Raw genomic sequence first — 16,868 nt, forward strand, 5'->3', positions numbered from 1 at the left:
GAGTTTTAAACATTCTACCTTAAATTGGTATGATTTGTACTGATTTTACATTTATGTATTAATAGCAAATATTAAAAAAAGTTACTCCTGGGTTTTACAGCATGACAGCAGTTCATGTCTGAAGACATGGGACACTTATCTGATCAGTCCATGTAGTCCTTCTTTCAAAGTCAATGAGGTTCTGCATCAAAGACTGCTTAGATATTAAGAATAATACAAGTTTTACTGAAACATGAAGAATATTTGCTTCTATGTAAATATATCTAATAATTCCCCTAAAATCTTACTGCAGTGTTTGATATTTCTTGTCTTGCAGGTTTCTCCAGTAACTCCCACTGAAAAGAGTCCTCCACTTTTCTGAAGGGATACTGACAGAAATTAATTATAAGAGAAAGCTTTCAGCAAGATAAATGACTAAAGGCAACGGAGAAGACCCAAAACCTGGAAGTAGGATGGAGCGAATTCAACAAGGAGTCCGGAAACGTACTCTTTTGGCAAAAAAAAAAGTGCAGAGCATAACAAAGGACGATGTTAAAAGTTATTTAATGAGGAATGCCTTTGTGCTCTTCACCGTTGTTGCTGTGATTCTTGGTGAGTAATTTGTTCAATAGGAAGATTCTGTTCTCCAGTGCATTTGACAATGACGATGTAACTGGGTGATTTGCATTACAAATGAGTTTCCAAATTCTTCTGCACTGATAAGAATGTTCTGGCTTGGAGAGTTTTGGCTTTGACAGCTTCTTGTAGTTTAAGGAAGAGCCATTGAATTATTCTAGTAATTCCTAAGAAAAATTTTGGTGAGAAAAACCAACCAGAATAGCTGGGTTATGAATTCTTCCCTTAAAGAATCAGATACAATAACTAAATTGAATGCTTTCAATTGTATATTTTCCTACCAAAGCCAGTTGCAGCAAAATGCTCAGAAAGCAACTTTTATTCGCCTAAACTATCAAAAAATTAACACTTTGCAATGATGAACAGAAACTGTCAATGGACGAAATGAGAAGTTTCTAAGCAAAGGCATGAAATAAATACAGCCTCAGTCTTTTCAGTTTTCCCCTGATAAAGGCAAACCTAAGCTTATTCTCCCTCAGCCAGTCACAATCTTACACATGCATCTTTCAGATGCCATTTGGGCAACAATGGCAGTGTTACTTATTCAAAGGACTGAAAGATATCACCTGATTAAATGCCTTTTAAGAGTATACTGAGAGGAATCCAGTACATCAAACAGCCTTTTGATTTGGAATGCACCAAAATATTGCTACATACTTTGAATTAGCATTAGAAAGAGAATCTGCTGAGAAAAACATGCAATTTTTAAAACTAATTTTTCTTTAAATTATTACATGATCACTTAAGCTAATTTTTCTTTAACTAGATATTGTCAAAGTGACACCATATTTCATGAAATAGCCACTCTTTACAGGGTGAGCAAGAAGTTAATGGCTTTTCTGTATATCTTTCACTTTTCCCATTAGTTTAAAATATAAAATTTTGAATCTGATCATGATGATGATGATGAAAAACCATATGTAAGGACCTAAAGATAATGGCCTATATCCTTTGCCTATGTATGCCCTAATGTCCTTAATAGTGCTATTCTATATAGGTCTGCTTGCTGTGTTTCTGCAGCTCTTACAGGAATTGAAATTTTAGGGCTCTACCATTATTGTTGCTTGATACCAAATCAGCACTGTTATTTCAAATTAATTTCAGGTTTGATGGTCTTTTCTTGAGAGGCATTTATATTAATTTGCCTATTGGTAAAATAAAGTACTTCTTTGCTAAAGCAGTAACTTCAGTTTCTGATATTTATAAATACCATTTGATAGTAAATGTTTTTAATTCCTAACTAAGAATTTTATAGGTTTAAAAGCCCCATTAATATCAGGGGTGAAAAATTAGATGTTTTATCTACAGTGGTCAGAAAAGGCAAGGCTACTTTTGAAACACTGTCCAACCACAAAGAACACAATTCTTTGATTGTTACTTTTCTAGACAGCATGTGAAAAAAATTTCTTTTTGCAATTTTTTCTCTGTCATCTACATCCAGTAAGGCTCCCACAGATTTGTCGAAACGGAAATGAAGTGTAGACTGGACAAGTGGTTTTGCTGTTATTGCTCGTTCCAAATAATTTTAGGTAACTACTGACACTCTGCCCACTACTCCTCTACCACCTACAGCAGAGGATCAATAGGCACTGGGACACAAGTTGGAGAACTGATGAAAATGTGCAGCCTAGGATGAGCTGGCTGCTCCAAATCTGCTCATGAACCTGAAGATATATCTAGTATAGCATGTAGAAGAAAAAGTCTTGTTATTATCACAAAATGCTCAAAATTTTTCTTACATCTGCTATTTGTGCTGTAATTTTGCAGTACCTATATATGATTAGAGCAGTAATTTCATGGTTAATCGATTATAAAAAGGTAATACTGGGGGCTTCTGAGAGTTTTTTGCTGTTGTGGAAATACTCAGAAGTAGGGAACAGATGGCTAAAGTGGTTGGGAAACACTCAGTGGTGGAACTCCATCTGTCTAGTTTGGCACGGACTAAGTTGTTCTCATCATTCAGTCGTTTGGTGGTCTGTGGAAAATTAGATGATGGTCTTGATCCCCTCCCTAGGAGACAATAATTATTGTTGCAGAATTAGCCCACCAATTAGCACTGCTGGTTCTCCCATTTGAGGTGCTTGGATGTGAGTCTAAGTGGCAACTAAACTATACTCAAGCCAGGGCTGAATAATTTACAAGAAATAAAGCTTAATGCTCTGTAATCTAACAGACAGATGACAATTCTTAGAGCTGTCAGTCCAGAAGTTTTCATAGACACCATACTCAAGAAAACATTTCATTTAGAGAGAGCAACATTTCTTCAGAGAGGTTTTTTTCATGTCTCTTTAGTCAAGGGATAAACATGAAAAAGCCTTTTTTAATAGAGCATTTCCTATTTCTTTGCTGAGCAGGACTGATTTCAGTAGAGGTTAAGTGCATAGGATCTTATCTTAGTTCCAGTACTGTAGTTTATAGCAGGGGCTTGAGTTTGTATTGAATGGGAACTTGCTCTTTGTTATGAAGTGGGAAACTAAAACATGCAATTCTATCTGTTGTATACAGATATTTTGCAAATAGGGTGAGGTTTTTCTGGCATTCACATGACAAAGAGAAATACAGACATTTATATAGCCATCTGTTGTTATTCAGATTCTAAACTAAATTCTAAACTAAATTCACTAGCTGTTACCACACTAAGCCAATTACTCATTAAAAACGTAGTGATGAAGATGAAAGAAGCTAAAATTCATGTAATTCATGTTGAAAAACACTTAGAACTATTCTCTATTTCCATAAAAATGCATGGAATGTCCTTCAGACTACACCTTCTGCATAGGTAGGATCTGTCTTGCACATTGTCATAATAATTGTTAATATTTTTAGTGAAATTTAAACTTTTCTCAGGCCCTTCAAGAAACTTGGAGAAAAGCATAGTCAAAAAGCAAATTATGATGCAATTTTTTCACATTTTCCTTGTCCACAAAAAGATATGAATGAGTTTTCTGTAGTCAATCTTGCCAAGACTCAGTAGATGAGAGCAAGCCTGTAAGACAAATTTTTGAAGCTGACCACTGGTAAATTGAGAATATCACAACGACCAGGAGCACTTTAAGGTAGAGTAGGGAACATGGTGGCTCATGGAAAATCTGCAGGAAGTCTCACAAACTTTGAAGTGCTAGCCAAATTACTGGCTAAATCTAAGGCTCTCCCACGCTACTCAGAGCCATCATCCTGTCCCCAAAAACTCCTTCCTTTCAGATACACTTCCTTTATCAGCCTGCCTTCATTCTCACGTGCTATTTTCTCAAAAATGGCACAGGAACCCACATTCTGATAGGATTCTAAATGCCAAAGAATCTCCTATGGGTTCTGGACTTGTAGGGAAGGAAAGACTGAGATACAGAGCGCTGCTGAGCAGAGATCCTCAGAAACTGTCTGCAGTGAAATGCTGTTTTAATTGAAACAGAGTAGGCTGTGATGCAAGTACTATGAAAGTAAGTTTCTGCATAGTTCTTAAGCTCCAATTCGCTAGCTAAAATCCTTTTGCCAGAGGTACATGTTGCAGTTTTCTGCTGAGACATTCAAGGGGGTGGGGGATGGATCCATGTTTTCTGACTCCCTGTTTTCCCAAAGGGAAGAGGGAATGCAGGTCTGGCTGTGTCATTGAAGCCAGGCTTCTGTAATTGCCAGCAATCTCACAATATGTGTGAAATATAGATAAACCCAGACAACCTCTGTTCTGCAACAGCATGCACCATGTGAGAGATTCCAAAGCTTTCCAGTGTTTACCAAAAAAACCTAGCTAAAAGAACAGGAAGAAGACAGTGAGATGAAGGCCTTGCCCCTTTTCCCTGAAGACAAAAAAGCAGTGATAAATAAACCTTGAAAGGATCCTTCGTGACACAGAAGGCAAAACACCCACAGAGCCCTTACAATATCTGAACAGTGAAAGGCTGTGCAAAGGAGCATAGGATATGAGATTCTCCTATCTCGAGAGACTCCCTGTCTGAACAACAGTTAAAAGACCTGTGAGGTACAAGTCTGTGATACGCAGGTAGACAAAACTCAGGATAATGCCCACAAAAACAGCAGCCTGGTGTGTTGCACCATCTTTTCTGCTATTGACAGATTTCTGTATCTGCTTAAGGTTGAGGCTGACATACCCAGTGAAGAGTGTTTGCCTTCACTATATATTGGCATTGAACACTGTGACAAATCCTAGTGCAGCATTGGAAAAATTTACATGAGAACAGAGTGAAGATCCATCACTGAAGGAGAAACTGCGGTGGGACCTGAATTTTAGGTGAACAGTATGTTAAAACATAAAGAGAGAAATTATTCTCCAAAAAAATGATAAGATATATGCAAGAAAATCAAGACAGTTGGCTACAGTTACAGATAAATTAATTCTTTTTATGCTGAATTTAGAGGTTGACTCTGTCTCAGGGCTCTCCTAAAGAATCTGCATAATGCAACTGATTTCACACTGAGTAACAAAACATTGCCAAGTAATATTCTTAAAATTTGCTAATCAAAACCTTTCTTTTTTTAAGTATAAAATAGTTATAATTTTGGAAGGAAAAAAAAAGCATAAATTCACACCATAAAACTCAGTGACACTTAAAGTTCCAAAAGAGATTGTTCTTTTCAAGTGAAGAAAAAGTATAGAAATGCAAGGAACCTTAATTCTGCCATTAAGAAGACAGCAGTAAAAGTCAGACTGTGAAATACAAACAGTACTCTAGTTCAACAGCAAAATAAAATAATGATAATGTATTATCACAATCCACATTTCTTACCACAACTCATTTTGTTGTTACTGAAATGAAACAGCAATGATTGTTGAACTGCCATATATGGCACAGAGTAACAACAATAAACTTGGCTATCTCGTGAATAACAATTAAGCATTCTGGAGAGAACAGCTGTGCATAAATGCACAGTAAAAATGCAAAATCTTTAAGAGCCAAATATCAGCTTATTTCTGTCCTAATGCTCTAAACTGTCAAATCAGTGGACTTGCACAGTGGTGCTCAAAAGCAGTGTGTCTCAGTGGTCATGAAACAGTCCAGAGAAACATACATTCATTGCACTCTTCATAGAGATTGAAAAAAGGCTGTTGAGATTCTCAAAATTCTTTCTAGAAGTTAAAAAATAAATGTATATACACAGTAATGCTTCTTACAAATCAAAATTCAAAGCTATCCTAGGTGAAAGGCATGGCAGTAACTGTGTGGGGCATTTAGGATGTGGTTTCTCAGAGATTTTACAAGAAAATTCTCTGAATGCCATTAGAGTATGGTCAACTGGAACAGTAGTTATCTCAAGGATTCTCAAGAAAGCTTTTGTGTTGATCCTGAAAGGGGTCAGAAAAGGCACATAAACATGAAATAAACTAGTATTAAAGCTTGCCAACCCTTTCCATTTTTCAGTAGACAGGGACTATAATTTCTGTGGTGACTGCAAGGCAGCACAAAATCATAAACAAGATGCCAGTGATTTGTATGCTGAATAAATATTTGACATTGTTAGATCCTTACTTACACTTGTAAAGCTAGAACAAGATGTCATTGGAGATGAAATGCTTTTGAGCTGGCCACAATGAAGGTGTGTCTGAAGATGGTATGTTCAGTTGTTCATGAATTCCTGAAAATATTCATTTAGCCTAAAATTCTGACAAAATTCCTTGAAATAGCTTGGCATCTGAAATTTTCATGGGATTATATGATATCATAGAAAAAATGTTTTTATGAAATCCTTATCTTAAGAGCATTTGAAAAACTATACTTATAAATCCAGTATTAAAGAGAAATAAACAAAGGGGATAGATATTCTAGATGTTGAAAAGGCTGCTAAAAAAAAAGCAGCAGGTATTAAGATAATTTTGCTTTAGTGTAACATAGGCATCTAGATCCATAGCCAAGACACACTAATTTTTTTTTTTCATGCCTTGGTAAAGGGAAATCAGGTCTTTTGCAACCACCAGCTTCATAAAATAATCATTGTAGTCACATTAGTTGTGCATATCCTCTGACAATCCTCCAAAGTCCTTCTGTTTACTGTGCAGTTCCTTAAGATTTTGTATTTCATTTCATTTTTAATTACAACCCAGTGATCTTGTGATAAGTAAATTTAAAACAAGGCAGACACTGAGGTGCTGCAGCAAGTCCAGAGACAGACAGTAAAGCTGGGGAAGGGTCTGGAGCACAAGTCCTGTGAGGAGCAGCTGTGGGAGCTGCGAGGTTTTAGCAGCTGTTCTCCTGGAGACAAGGAGCCTCAGGGGACCTTCTCACTCTCTACAATTCCCTGAAAGGAGGCTTAGCCAGGTGGGGATTGGCTTCTTCTCACAGATAACGGGACAAGAGGGAAAGGTCTGGAGATGTGTCAGAGGATTTTGTGTCTAGCTTGGATTTTGGGAAAAATTCTTTCATTGAATTGGCTGTCAAACACTAAAAGCGTCTGCCCTGGGAAGCAGGGCATCTGCTGGAGCCACCATCCCTGCAGACACTTAAAAGCTGTGTAGATGTGGCACTTTGGGTCATGGTTTAGTGGTGGGCTTGGCAGTGCTGGGTTAAGACTTGTACTTGGTGATCTTAGAGGTCCGTTCCAGCCTCTGGTTCTATGATTCAATGGGATTTAGCATACATCATAATATTTTTTTTTCACAGCACATTACAATTCAGTTTAACTGGAGCTTTGGAACAATAAGGCAGTGCAACTGGTGTTATAAAAATACTTAATAAGGAGCAATAAGAAATTTCTGTCTCCCATATAAATTTCTCTATCTCTGTTGTTCACAGAATATTCTGTGGTGTCTAAAACGTATGTTAGAGAACATCTAAGCTCCTCACAAAGAAGTCTCAGATTATTAATGGATACAAAATATATATATATGGTATAGAGTAGGGAATAAACTATGGAAAATAGGAAAAGAATAAATGGAAATAATTTCAGAGGAATTTTAGTAAAAGCTGGTTTACTGCATTTATTATGTCAACCCATCACACTTGAAGTTGTATAGCCAGTGTCTGCACTTTCAATCAACACAATGAAACCACAGGGCGTGTAACCCTTTAAAAGCCATACGAGAGAAACTTATTTTGGTTCTAGGTTTCATGCGACTTTTTAAAATAAAAGAGTAAAATAATAGGTGTGATGAACTGCTCAACAGTGAAAAGGAAAATAATTAAATGCTAGAAAAGAGGCAAGGAAAGCCAGAAGGATCAGAGGAGAATCAGGATAGTAACAAAATGCTACAGCTACTCATATTTCCTGGTTATTCTCACACATCCTTTCTTTTAGCATGAGTTTTATCTGCCTTTTGAATTTTCTTTCTATTCTCTGCATTAAAAAAATGCAATATCTTGCTTGAAATTTAGCATGTGTATATATATTTTATTGGCATGGATAGAAGACCATAAATAGAAATGAGCTTGAGAGTTACAAAGTTTGTGCTTGTTTTTCGCCTTTTACTGTAACTTGGTATAACTGTAAATTAATTTATTCAAAACAAAATCTATAAAAGATGGAGCTTAAATTTTAAGCATCATTTACACTGCTACATAATCTGGCCCCTCAAACTGGCTCTAGTAAATTCTTTGGTTTTACCACGCACAAGGGCTAAATGAAAGTAAAAGAGTCAAATTGCCTTTGTATTGTAGGAGCAATAATCAGGGAATTCCTGGGAGTACTAACCAAAGTTAGTTGACAAGCAAGTCTACTACATATATTTTGATGTCTTTTGAAAAAAATTTTGACTTGAGAATCCATGCATTAAACAGATATGGATGTGCAATCAAGTTCTGCAAAGTCTAAAATGCAAGCAAAGGAAGCTGCCCATGGAACCTAAATCTCAGAGCTCTGTGTCTTTTTAGTGCATGAGCAAGGAGACTCAGCTGGGTAGCTGCACAAGTCCATGACCTAAGCATGTAACTAAAACTTCCAGGAGGAACACAGGCAGCCAAACAAACAAACAAGCAAACAGGTTTGCGTTCCTACTCCCACTCCTTTCTGAGTCAGGACCATGCCAGACATTTTCACCCAGTGGAGGTGCAGAAGCCCAGGTGAGAATGCTGTCCTCAAGCAGCCCTTGAGGAGCTAGGTTAATTCCCTTCCTCTCAAAAGGCAAGTTACAGGAGGAGGCAATTCCACCATTCCTTTCAAAGCTGTGGTTTTAGGCAGAGGTAAGTGTAAGACTTCTGTGGACAAAAGCATATGCCAAGAGAGCAAATGCATCATTGTGCTTAACCTAATGACTAAAAGGCTCACCTATAACAGGAAGCCCCAGGCTGTGAAGCAGCCCTTGGAGCAAGAACAGGGACACAGGGTATGCCAAGTCCAGATGATTCTGTGCATTCTGTGTGACAGTTGTGTTCAGTTGCTAGTCCCTCAGGATTTAGCCTGGAATTAGGCAAATAAATGTTTAGGTCATGGCAGATCTGAGAAAAACACAAGCAGAAAGGTGAGAACTGAGGAGTCTTCCAAAGCAAATGGAGTAGTGCCTATTAACTTCATAGATTTCCAGAGCTAAGCTTTTTTTTATTTGGAGGGACTTAAAAGGTCGTAGTCTGGACTCAGGTACTTACTGTGTAATCAAGTATTATTCCAGGTGCAAGTTTCTCTGTGCCATTTTATGACCTTTAAGATAGGAAAATTCTACCATTCAGAATAACACCTAACAGTTGGAAGAGAGGTGTCATTACCTGTATGGAGGCTGCATCAACTTTAATAAAATATGCTACAATGTATCTTCAAGATGGGTCAACTCACAAGTAGTAAGGTGTGATACCTCATTTTAATCAACTGAAATTAAACACTTCTGGAAATTCACGTGTTGGAAGGGGCTGTTGGCAAGTAAAAGAAATAGATGGAGGGTTCTATTTGCGAATAGTTTCACAGTCATACTGAGGATTTCAGGGATGAAGTGGCTCATAATCAAACAGTGAGGGACTGAAAGCATCCCAGGTATCTTTTTAAGAAAATGGTAACATAATTCCATGAACTTCAGCCATGAGCCTGATTTTCTTATGGAAAGAATTCACCGAACAAATCAAATATTTAAAAAAAAATGTTATGGCAAAGCTTACACCTGATTTGGCAAAATCTTGTATTCTACAAGGGGAAATGCTCCCTCTCAGTCTGTCCTGGTTGTTTGCATGTCTCAGAAAAATCCTGGAAAAAAAAGAAATTTTTTAACTAAGTCTGCCATATGTTCCATGATCCAGATAGTTCTGGCATGGCCATATCTTGATTCAACAAAATACTTAAACCTTGGTGTCAAACAAGTCATTTACTACCATAGACTACCAGCACTAAGCTAAATTAACAGGTGGTTTTGTAGGAACTAAAAGGTGGACTAGCTCCATAGGGATATGTATGCATAATTTGAATGTGCTAATGATGGTGCTAAACTGCATATCAAGATAGCCCAGCCTAAAATTAACTCTTTGTAGTGTGTGTCTAAGCTGGAATTAAAAAAAACAAAGGCAACTGTCCATATCCAGTTTCAAGAGCTCTGTCAAACTACACTAATAGCTCCTCAGAGTAGAGCTCTGTTTTCTGTGAATGTTTGCACAAAATTCTTGGACCTGAGTGGTCTCAGTCTCACTGTCTGCAATTCCTTTGTGAAGCTATACTGTCAAAAAGACAAAATAATATGGATGGGCAGCTGAAACCACAGTAGGGAAAAGTAGAATTCGGTGCTGGTAAGGAATATGTCAACTTCCAGCCAAGGAAAAAGAGGAAAGAAATGTACCCTATAGACTTGGAGAGAGCAGCTTTCTTATCTGTTTTGATCTATATTTTATAGGAGTAAATACATTAACTTTAGTCATGAACATGAAGCAGCAAAGTAAAGTCAGGCATGAAAGGAAGAGCTATTATAGTAAGTTTGTAAAGCACTGAGTAGTACCTTAATTCTAAGTAATACTGCATAAAATATAATGTGATATATACTGTGAATGTCTGAGCTTTCATATATACATAGCAACATATTATTCCTGTTCATGGAATTATTTGTTATTTTTTGCATCAAAAGTATTTTTTTAATATAGCTCAGAGACTAACGAGAGTACATAAACTAGGCATAGTTTATCTTTCAATTAAGTCTCTTGTCTGAGGATGAAATAATGAATAATGTCCTATTCCATTAAGAACCATCTGCTTCAGTGCCAGCAGTGAAAACTCTTCATTCCAAATCTGCTCCTAATGCCCTGCAATTGGTTGTCTGGAAATAAAATATTTTTTTAAAAATTAAAAAATAAAAATAAGTCAGAAATCAATTACAAACAAGAGACAAACACAGAAACAGTTCAAGGAAAACAAGTGAAAAAAATTTAAAAACAGTTAAAGGCAAACAGAGAAGTTGAAGTTGAATAAAATGAGAACAATTTTTTGGACGTGTTTTCAAAGGAACAAAATTACCTCCTAATTGGGGAAGATAAGCAAATGAGCCAAACAACTAGAGACAAAAGGGAAAAAATGTATGAGTCTAACACTAGAGCAAAGAAATAGCAAAGGACAAATTTCAATAGTTTCTAAAAAGCCTTTTTAGCAACACTCAGAAGCCGTCCTCAGATTTGGTATCCAGTTTAGGCAGCCTCTGGTCAAATGGTGCTTTTGCTCATTGCTTTGTTACATCAGTTCTTACAGCTTCAGACTCCCCTTTCCACTTGCATGTTTTCTGTCCACAAAATCCAAGAAGGAGGTGTTGTGTCTGCAAGTAAAGGCAACATACAAGTGTTTTATAGCTATAGATATAAAGATGTGTCAGAAATTCAGGCTCCTCCAGAGCTGGGCAGAAGATGTCAGGCAGAGTGTTTGATTGTCTCTGAGCTGGGAATTGAGTGCCCACGTATCTCTGTAAATCTAGCTCTAAATGCCCACAATACACTTTTATGATAAAACGCCTCTGCATCTTTGCAAATTGTAACTGAATACTGCCGTTAGAAGCCTGGTGTGGGTTTTTTGGGGAAAACGATCTCTCTTACAGGATAAAGCGAACCCTCAGGGTCAGGTTCAGGGGGAGGTGTACCTGAGGCACTGTGACTGTAGGACTGTGACTCTGTGTCTCGCCAGCACGGCTGTGAGCTCCATGACACTCCTGTGGCCCCTGAGCAAAGGTAACACACTGACTTATCTTCTGATGCAGTGGACAACTCTCCAACATCACCATGACTCTTATTTTGCTATAAACCTGCTTTTCTCTGACATGTCCCTTTTTGCAGGTCCCAGATCTTTTCTAGATCCCAGTCATGTCTAGGATATCTAGCTCTTCCACATTATTTCTCCCATGACTACTCTCAGTATGTCCCAGGCAAAGGAGAGATAGCTGCTTGTGTCCAAATCAACACATATTCCACTTTACTATAGATTCTAAAGTGGCAACTTGGAGTACAAGTCCTTAAACTCTCTGTTGCAGTGTCATCATGCAGTTATAACCTGGCATTTATGTTCAATAAAATGGTTTCAAAGGGAACACACATTCCTACCTACATAAGGAAAACCAGAAAGCAAGGAAAGGGTGGGTGTGATGCACCAGGTGTACTAGGGGATGAAGATTCAATATAAAATTCTGAAACAAGAATTATGAAAATCAAAGTCATGCTGAGCAAATTGGGTGATTCTTGTTGCAAGCAAGGAAAGTTAAGAAAGAGATTTTGCCGGCAACTTGAAGTATTTCTTATCACTAGAGAAGTACTTTACCTGTTTGTCTCAAGTAAATACAGTTGTGGACGTATCTGAAGCTGGCTGTTAGAAGAAAAGGTGTCAGAACAAAATGGTAAATTAAGCAATAACAAATGACCCAAAGAACAAAAGCAGTCATTCCAGAGCTCTGCAGGAATGTAGGAATGAAATGGCTGTGGAGCTAACAAAAATATACAATGTCCCATTAAACTGGTAGAAGCCTGATTCCCTCCATGGCTCTTGCCCAATTGCTGTTATAGAACAAAATGTTATTTGCTTGCTGGTTACAAGGTTTTCTGGAACTGAACTATTAACAGCTGTTAGTTTAGAATAGCATTCTACTCAGCGTAAGGGTTTTTTTTCCCCAGTTATCTTTGAAGTTTTCTATTTCCTACTGGAAAAGAAGAAGTAATTCTGTACCACATATATTAAGGGAAAGGATATCAATATGGACCTCCTTTAATAGTGTGTTGAGATTTACAGTAAGAAGCAGAAGTGTATATAACTCTTAGTGATATGTTCTGACTGAACTGGCAAGCACTGATAAAGACAAAGCAGCTCTTGCTCCATTATTGATATAACAAATAGTAATTTTCTCTTGAAATATGTTTAAGTGATGTTTGGTCAATTGAGAAGTACAGCTGTCAGAACTGTGCACTTCTTGCTTGAAAATGCAGCAGACAGCATGGGCATTGTAAAAAAGTATCAGATAACTGTATAGTCTTAATTTCTGTGTAACTCTGAAATAAGATTGAGACCAGAAGCTCATAAGAATTCATTTCAATAACTTAGACCCTGACTTTATTGCTTACTTCATCATACTTTGATGTCAATCCGTGAAAGACATTTTGTATAGAAACTTGTGTAGGTTTTTTTAGATATACAAGTATACCCATAGTTGTTAAAGTCCAACATGAAGATTTAATTGTTTTCTTTCTGGTATCCAGCAACTGGAAGTGAAGACCATAGGCCATTCATCAATATAGTCCTATTTTTAGAGTAAGGAATTCCAAATCCTAACTACTATTTTGCCATTTCCATCTCATTACTCTAACTGCCAGAATTATTTCCACCTTCTGCTCCTTGCAAGTTTTAAGTCCTCTCTTCACTGTATTCATACATATTGAATTTCATTTTGATTCACAAAAACATTGGTGTAAAATCAATGCAATAATTTTAGCTTTTTAGATTGTTCTGATTATCATCAGGATCATCTACAAATAATTTTTTTCCATAAAATTAACTTTATCACTATAGTGGAAAAATAAATTTTTCCATATACTTAACTATCACTATATCAAGAACACCTCAAAAATCCTTTTATAACTCTAAGCTAATTTGCTTTTTCATTATAAACTGTATAAATTATTTAACAATATGATTCTGTTATGCACTAAACACATGTATAGAATTCTTGTTAACTTATGTGTTAACTTAAACAGGCACTACTGATTTTTTTCCAGAAAAAGCCCAAATTCTGTTGATAAATCTACTCTTTGCTGCAGTGCAGAAATGGTACACTATTAACCATTTGAGAAGTCAGGCTCTGATAATGTTGATTAGTTGATCTTTTCTGTTACAAAGGGTACACAGAAACCTGCAAAACAGGTTGTGGGAGCTTGTTTCACACAAGGCTTTGTCTCAAAACAATTTTCAGAATTAACCTGAAACTTTAAACTTTTGCTGAGAAAGGCCAGTTCCAGTATGTAATCTTCCCAGTCTTGGTTGTGAAGCACTAAAACTCCTGCCACACACAAAGTAGTGGATGGTTGTTGGAATACTGCACCCCTTCCAAAGGTTTAGTACCTCCTACCAGGTCTTGGTTCAGGACTTTATTTTGATGCTTTGCCATTGTGCCTATTTTTACATCATCATTGTATGCTGCTATCTCACCATTTCAAGCCTGTGAATGTTGGTTGTAAGAAGCTAATTCAAAGAAGACAAAGCTACCTTGCCAAATTTGAGTTTTCTGTTTCAAGAATTTTGTTAATTAAACTTTGTCAGATGGGATATTATACCCACTATTTAGTTATTCAGACTTGGAACAGAAAATAAAGTTCAATCTTAATTTATTCTAAAATCAAGAGGGACTGGTAAAACCATGCTGTCCTGCATTCATTATCAAACCCTACAAGGAGGAAATAATTTGTCTAAATTTCTTCTTGTTCTGTGTGAACACAATCAATTTTCAGAAATATCTGTGAAACAACTACTACTGTATCTATATTTCAAGCAGGGAAACTGAGTCAGAGAAAGGTTCTCATGTCTTGGGCATGACTGCATAGAGATCAATAACAGTGCTAAGATTAAGGCTGAAGAATTAGTAGCTGTTGTGTGTTGACCCATTTCAACATAATACACTACCAGGGCACATTTCTTTTCACATTGCAGAAATTCTTTCTGTAAACTGCAGTGCTGGGAAACCCTGTAATTATGCACAGAGCACGTAAGGACAAAAAACAGCCAATAATTTTTGGCTCAACAGGTTTACATGGAACTTCAGAAACTCATTCTCACTACCAATAATATTCATTCAAGCAGCCATCTCAGGCCACTCTGTACTGCTTGGATGGTAGTGGAACAGATAATCAAGCCCTTATAGCATAGCATAAGGACTAGTTCTTATAGCAGCCTCAGAAACCCTTACCAACCTCAGTGAGGCTTTGTGCTAGTGTAGGGATTAATTCATGTGGAACTAATTGCAGAACTGTGGCCTAAGTAAGAAACCAGTCTAGCTCTGTTTGCTTGTTACCCAGTTGTCAAAATGTAGTGCTCATTAAGTGCAGAAACAAAAGTCCAGATGGATTCTTTATATCTGAGAAATGTGTTTCTCATAAAAAAAGAAAATAATGAGAAACTCAGCAGCAGAATTTAAAATTTTTTTGAAAAGAAGGGAAACTCTCAGGCAGGTCTTTTAAACAACAATTATCCAGAGGCTCTTCTTCTAGGCATTTTATTATGTAATTTTACCCCAACAAAAAAATTATGCGAAATGCACTTTAGCTACCTGAGACCACAGAACATGAATGAGACTAAACAAATGCCTTCTAGTCCTGCCACTCTTTTCCATAACCCCAACTCCATGCTTGGTGTCATTTGCACTCTAACTACTTTTCTCTCCATTCTGTAACACTATTCTCTAGAACACAGTTCTATTTTCTGTTCTGCACAAGATATTTCTGGACTCCTCTAGCTTAACCAACATGGCAAAGTCCCTAAATCATGATCAAATAGAGGTCACTAAATTGAGAGTTACAGATGTTTCCTTTCACCAGCAGATGTCAATAATCTGGTGTAGGAGGCATGACAGCATATTTTAACTAGCAAAATTTGGCATGAAGATATTATCTGCTCTATGGAAGTACCAATCAAAAATCAGTCTCTAAATAAAAGCAAAACCACAAAGAGTCAGAATTGGAACTAGCAGTTGTCAAAATTGTTCAATGGTACAGCATTTTCAGGATGTACTCAAGACCTAACATGATCTAGAGTGGAGCTGGAATGTTCTGCTGCCTAAGATCAGTGAGGAGCAGTTTCATAAAACATTTTATGAAACCTGAGTCTGCCTGTCTTTCAAAAAGAGCAATCCTACTCTTCTCTGAGGCACATATCTACCAAGGAAGGCACCAACCTCTGTTAGCCATACGAAATAATTGCATCAGGGAATTGACCTGGCTGAAAATGAACCCAGTAAAATAAATTCTTTTGCTGCAAACACACTGTGGTTTGCAGTAGGATCAATTGTCTGATCCAGCTTTCTACACAGAGCCTACCCAAATGCCAGTACCAGACAGTGGTGAAGAACATGGAGTGAATGGAAAGGAGAGATAGTTGAGTTTCACCGTGTGTGTGTGTGTGTGTGTGTGTGTGGTTAATGCGTTCCAGATAAAGCCATGTGTTATTTGGCTGGGTATAGCAGTCCCACATCAGATAGGCACCAAGCCATTTAACAATTGCAAATTGCAACTGGTCATGTCAGCTAACCAAATAACTAAATAAATATGCAGACAAAGCAGTTGGTGGCAAATACAGGACAAAATCTTCAAAGTTGTAGCTGGGAAGTTTAGATTTCCACTCATGAGCCCACCTATGACTTTAATCTGTAAATGTATCTCAAGCATCATTTATCTGTTCCCAGCAAGATAAATGGCTCCAGGCAATCCCTTGCTCCTGTCCCTCAGGCATTGAAACCCACCTCTTAATCATCCAGTAAGGCCTTTCAGCCCTGATTATCTGCTTCTTTGCAAGTGTCAGTATTCCTGAAGGTAGCCATGGGTAATGATGCTTACCTCCTGTTTCTTTTTGACTGTGAAAAGACTAAACCACAAGGGGATTCTCAAGTATGTCTGTCCTGGTTATCTCCTTCAATCTGACGCACATCTGTAGGATCAGGCTGGCAGAGTAGACAGGCATGGACAAGACTTCTGAAGACTGGTAGCTAGTATGTATATGCATTGCATATCAGATTACACACAAAATCTCAGAATTCAAGACACTTGGCTGTAGTAGCAGGGATTGCTTCTCTTCATTAGCACTCAAGACACACCTTCGAGAGTAATCCAGATTTTAAAAAATAGCACAAAAATAATTCTAAATAACTGTGCTGATTCTGGCCAGGAGAGGGT

The 16,868-nt window shown here is 37.3% G+C and overlaps 1 protein-coding gene across 1 annotated transcript in view; it reads left to right on the forward strand.

Moving 5' to 3' along the window:
• The first annotated feature begins 319 nt into the window (after positions 1–319).
• SLC1A3 (solute carrier family 1 member 3) overlaps positions 320–16,868 on the forward strand; it is a 63,666-nt gene continuing 47,117 nt past the window's right edge. Inside the window, exon 1 of the mRNA XM_005426066.2 lies at positions 320–591. Coding sequence (XP_005426123.1) covers positions 411–591 — 181 coding nt within the window. The 5' untranslated portion in view covers positions 320–410. The remainder of the gene's footprint in view (positions 592–16,868) is intronic.

Source organism: Geospiza fortis, unplaced genomic scaffold, assembly GCF_000277835.1.
Source record: "Geospiza fortis unplaced genomic scaffold, GeoFor_1.0 scaffold163, whole genome shotgun sequence".
In the NCBI taxonomy this organism is placed as follows: Eukaryota; Metazoa; Chordata; class Aves; order Passeriformes; family Thraupidae; genus Geospiza; species Geospiza fortis.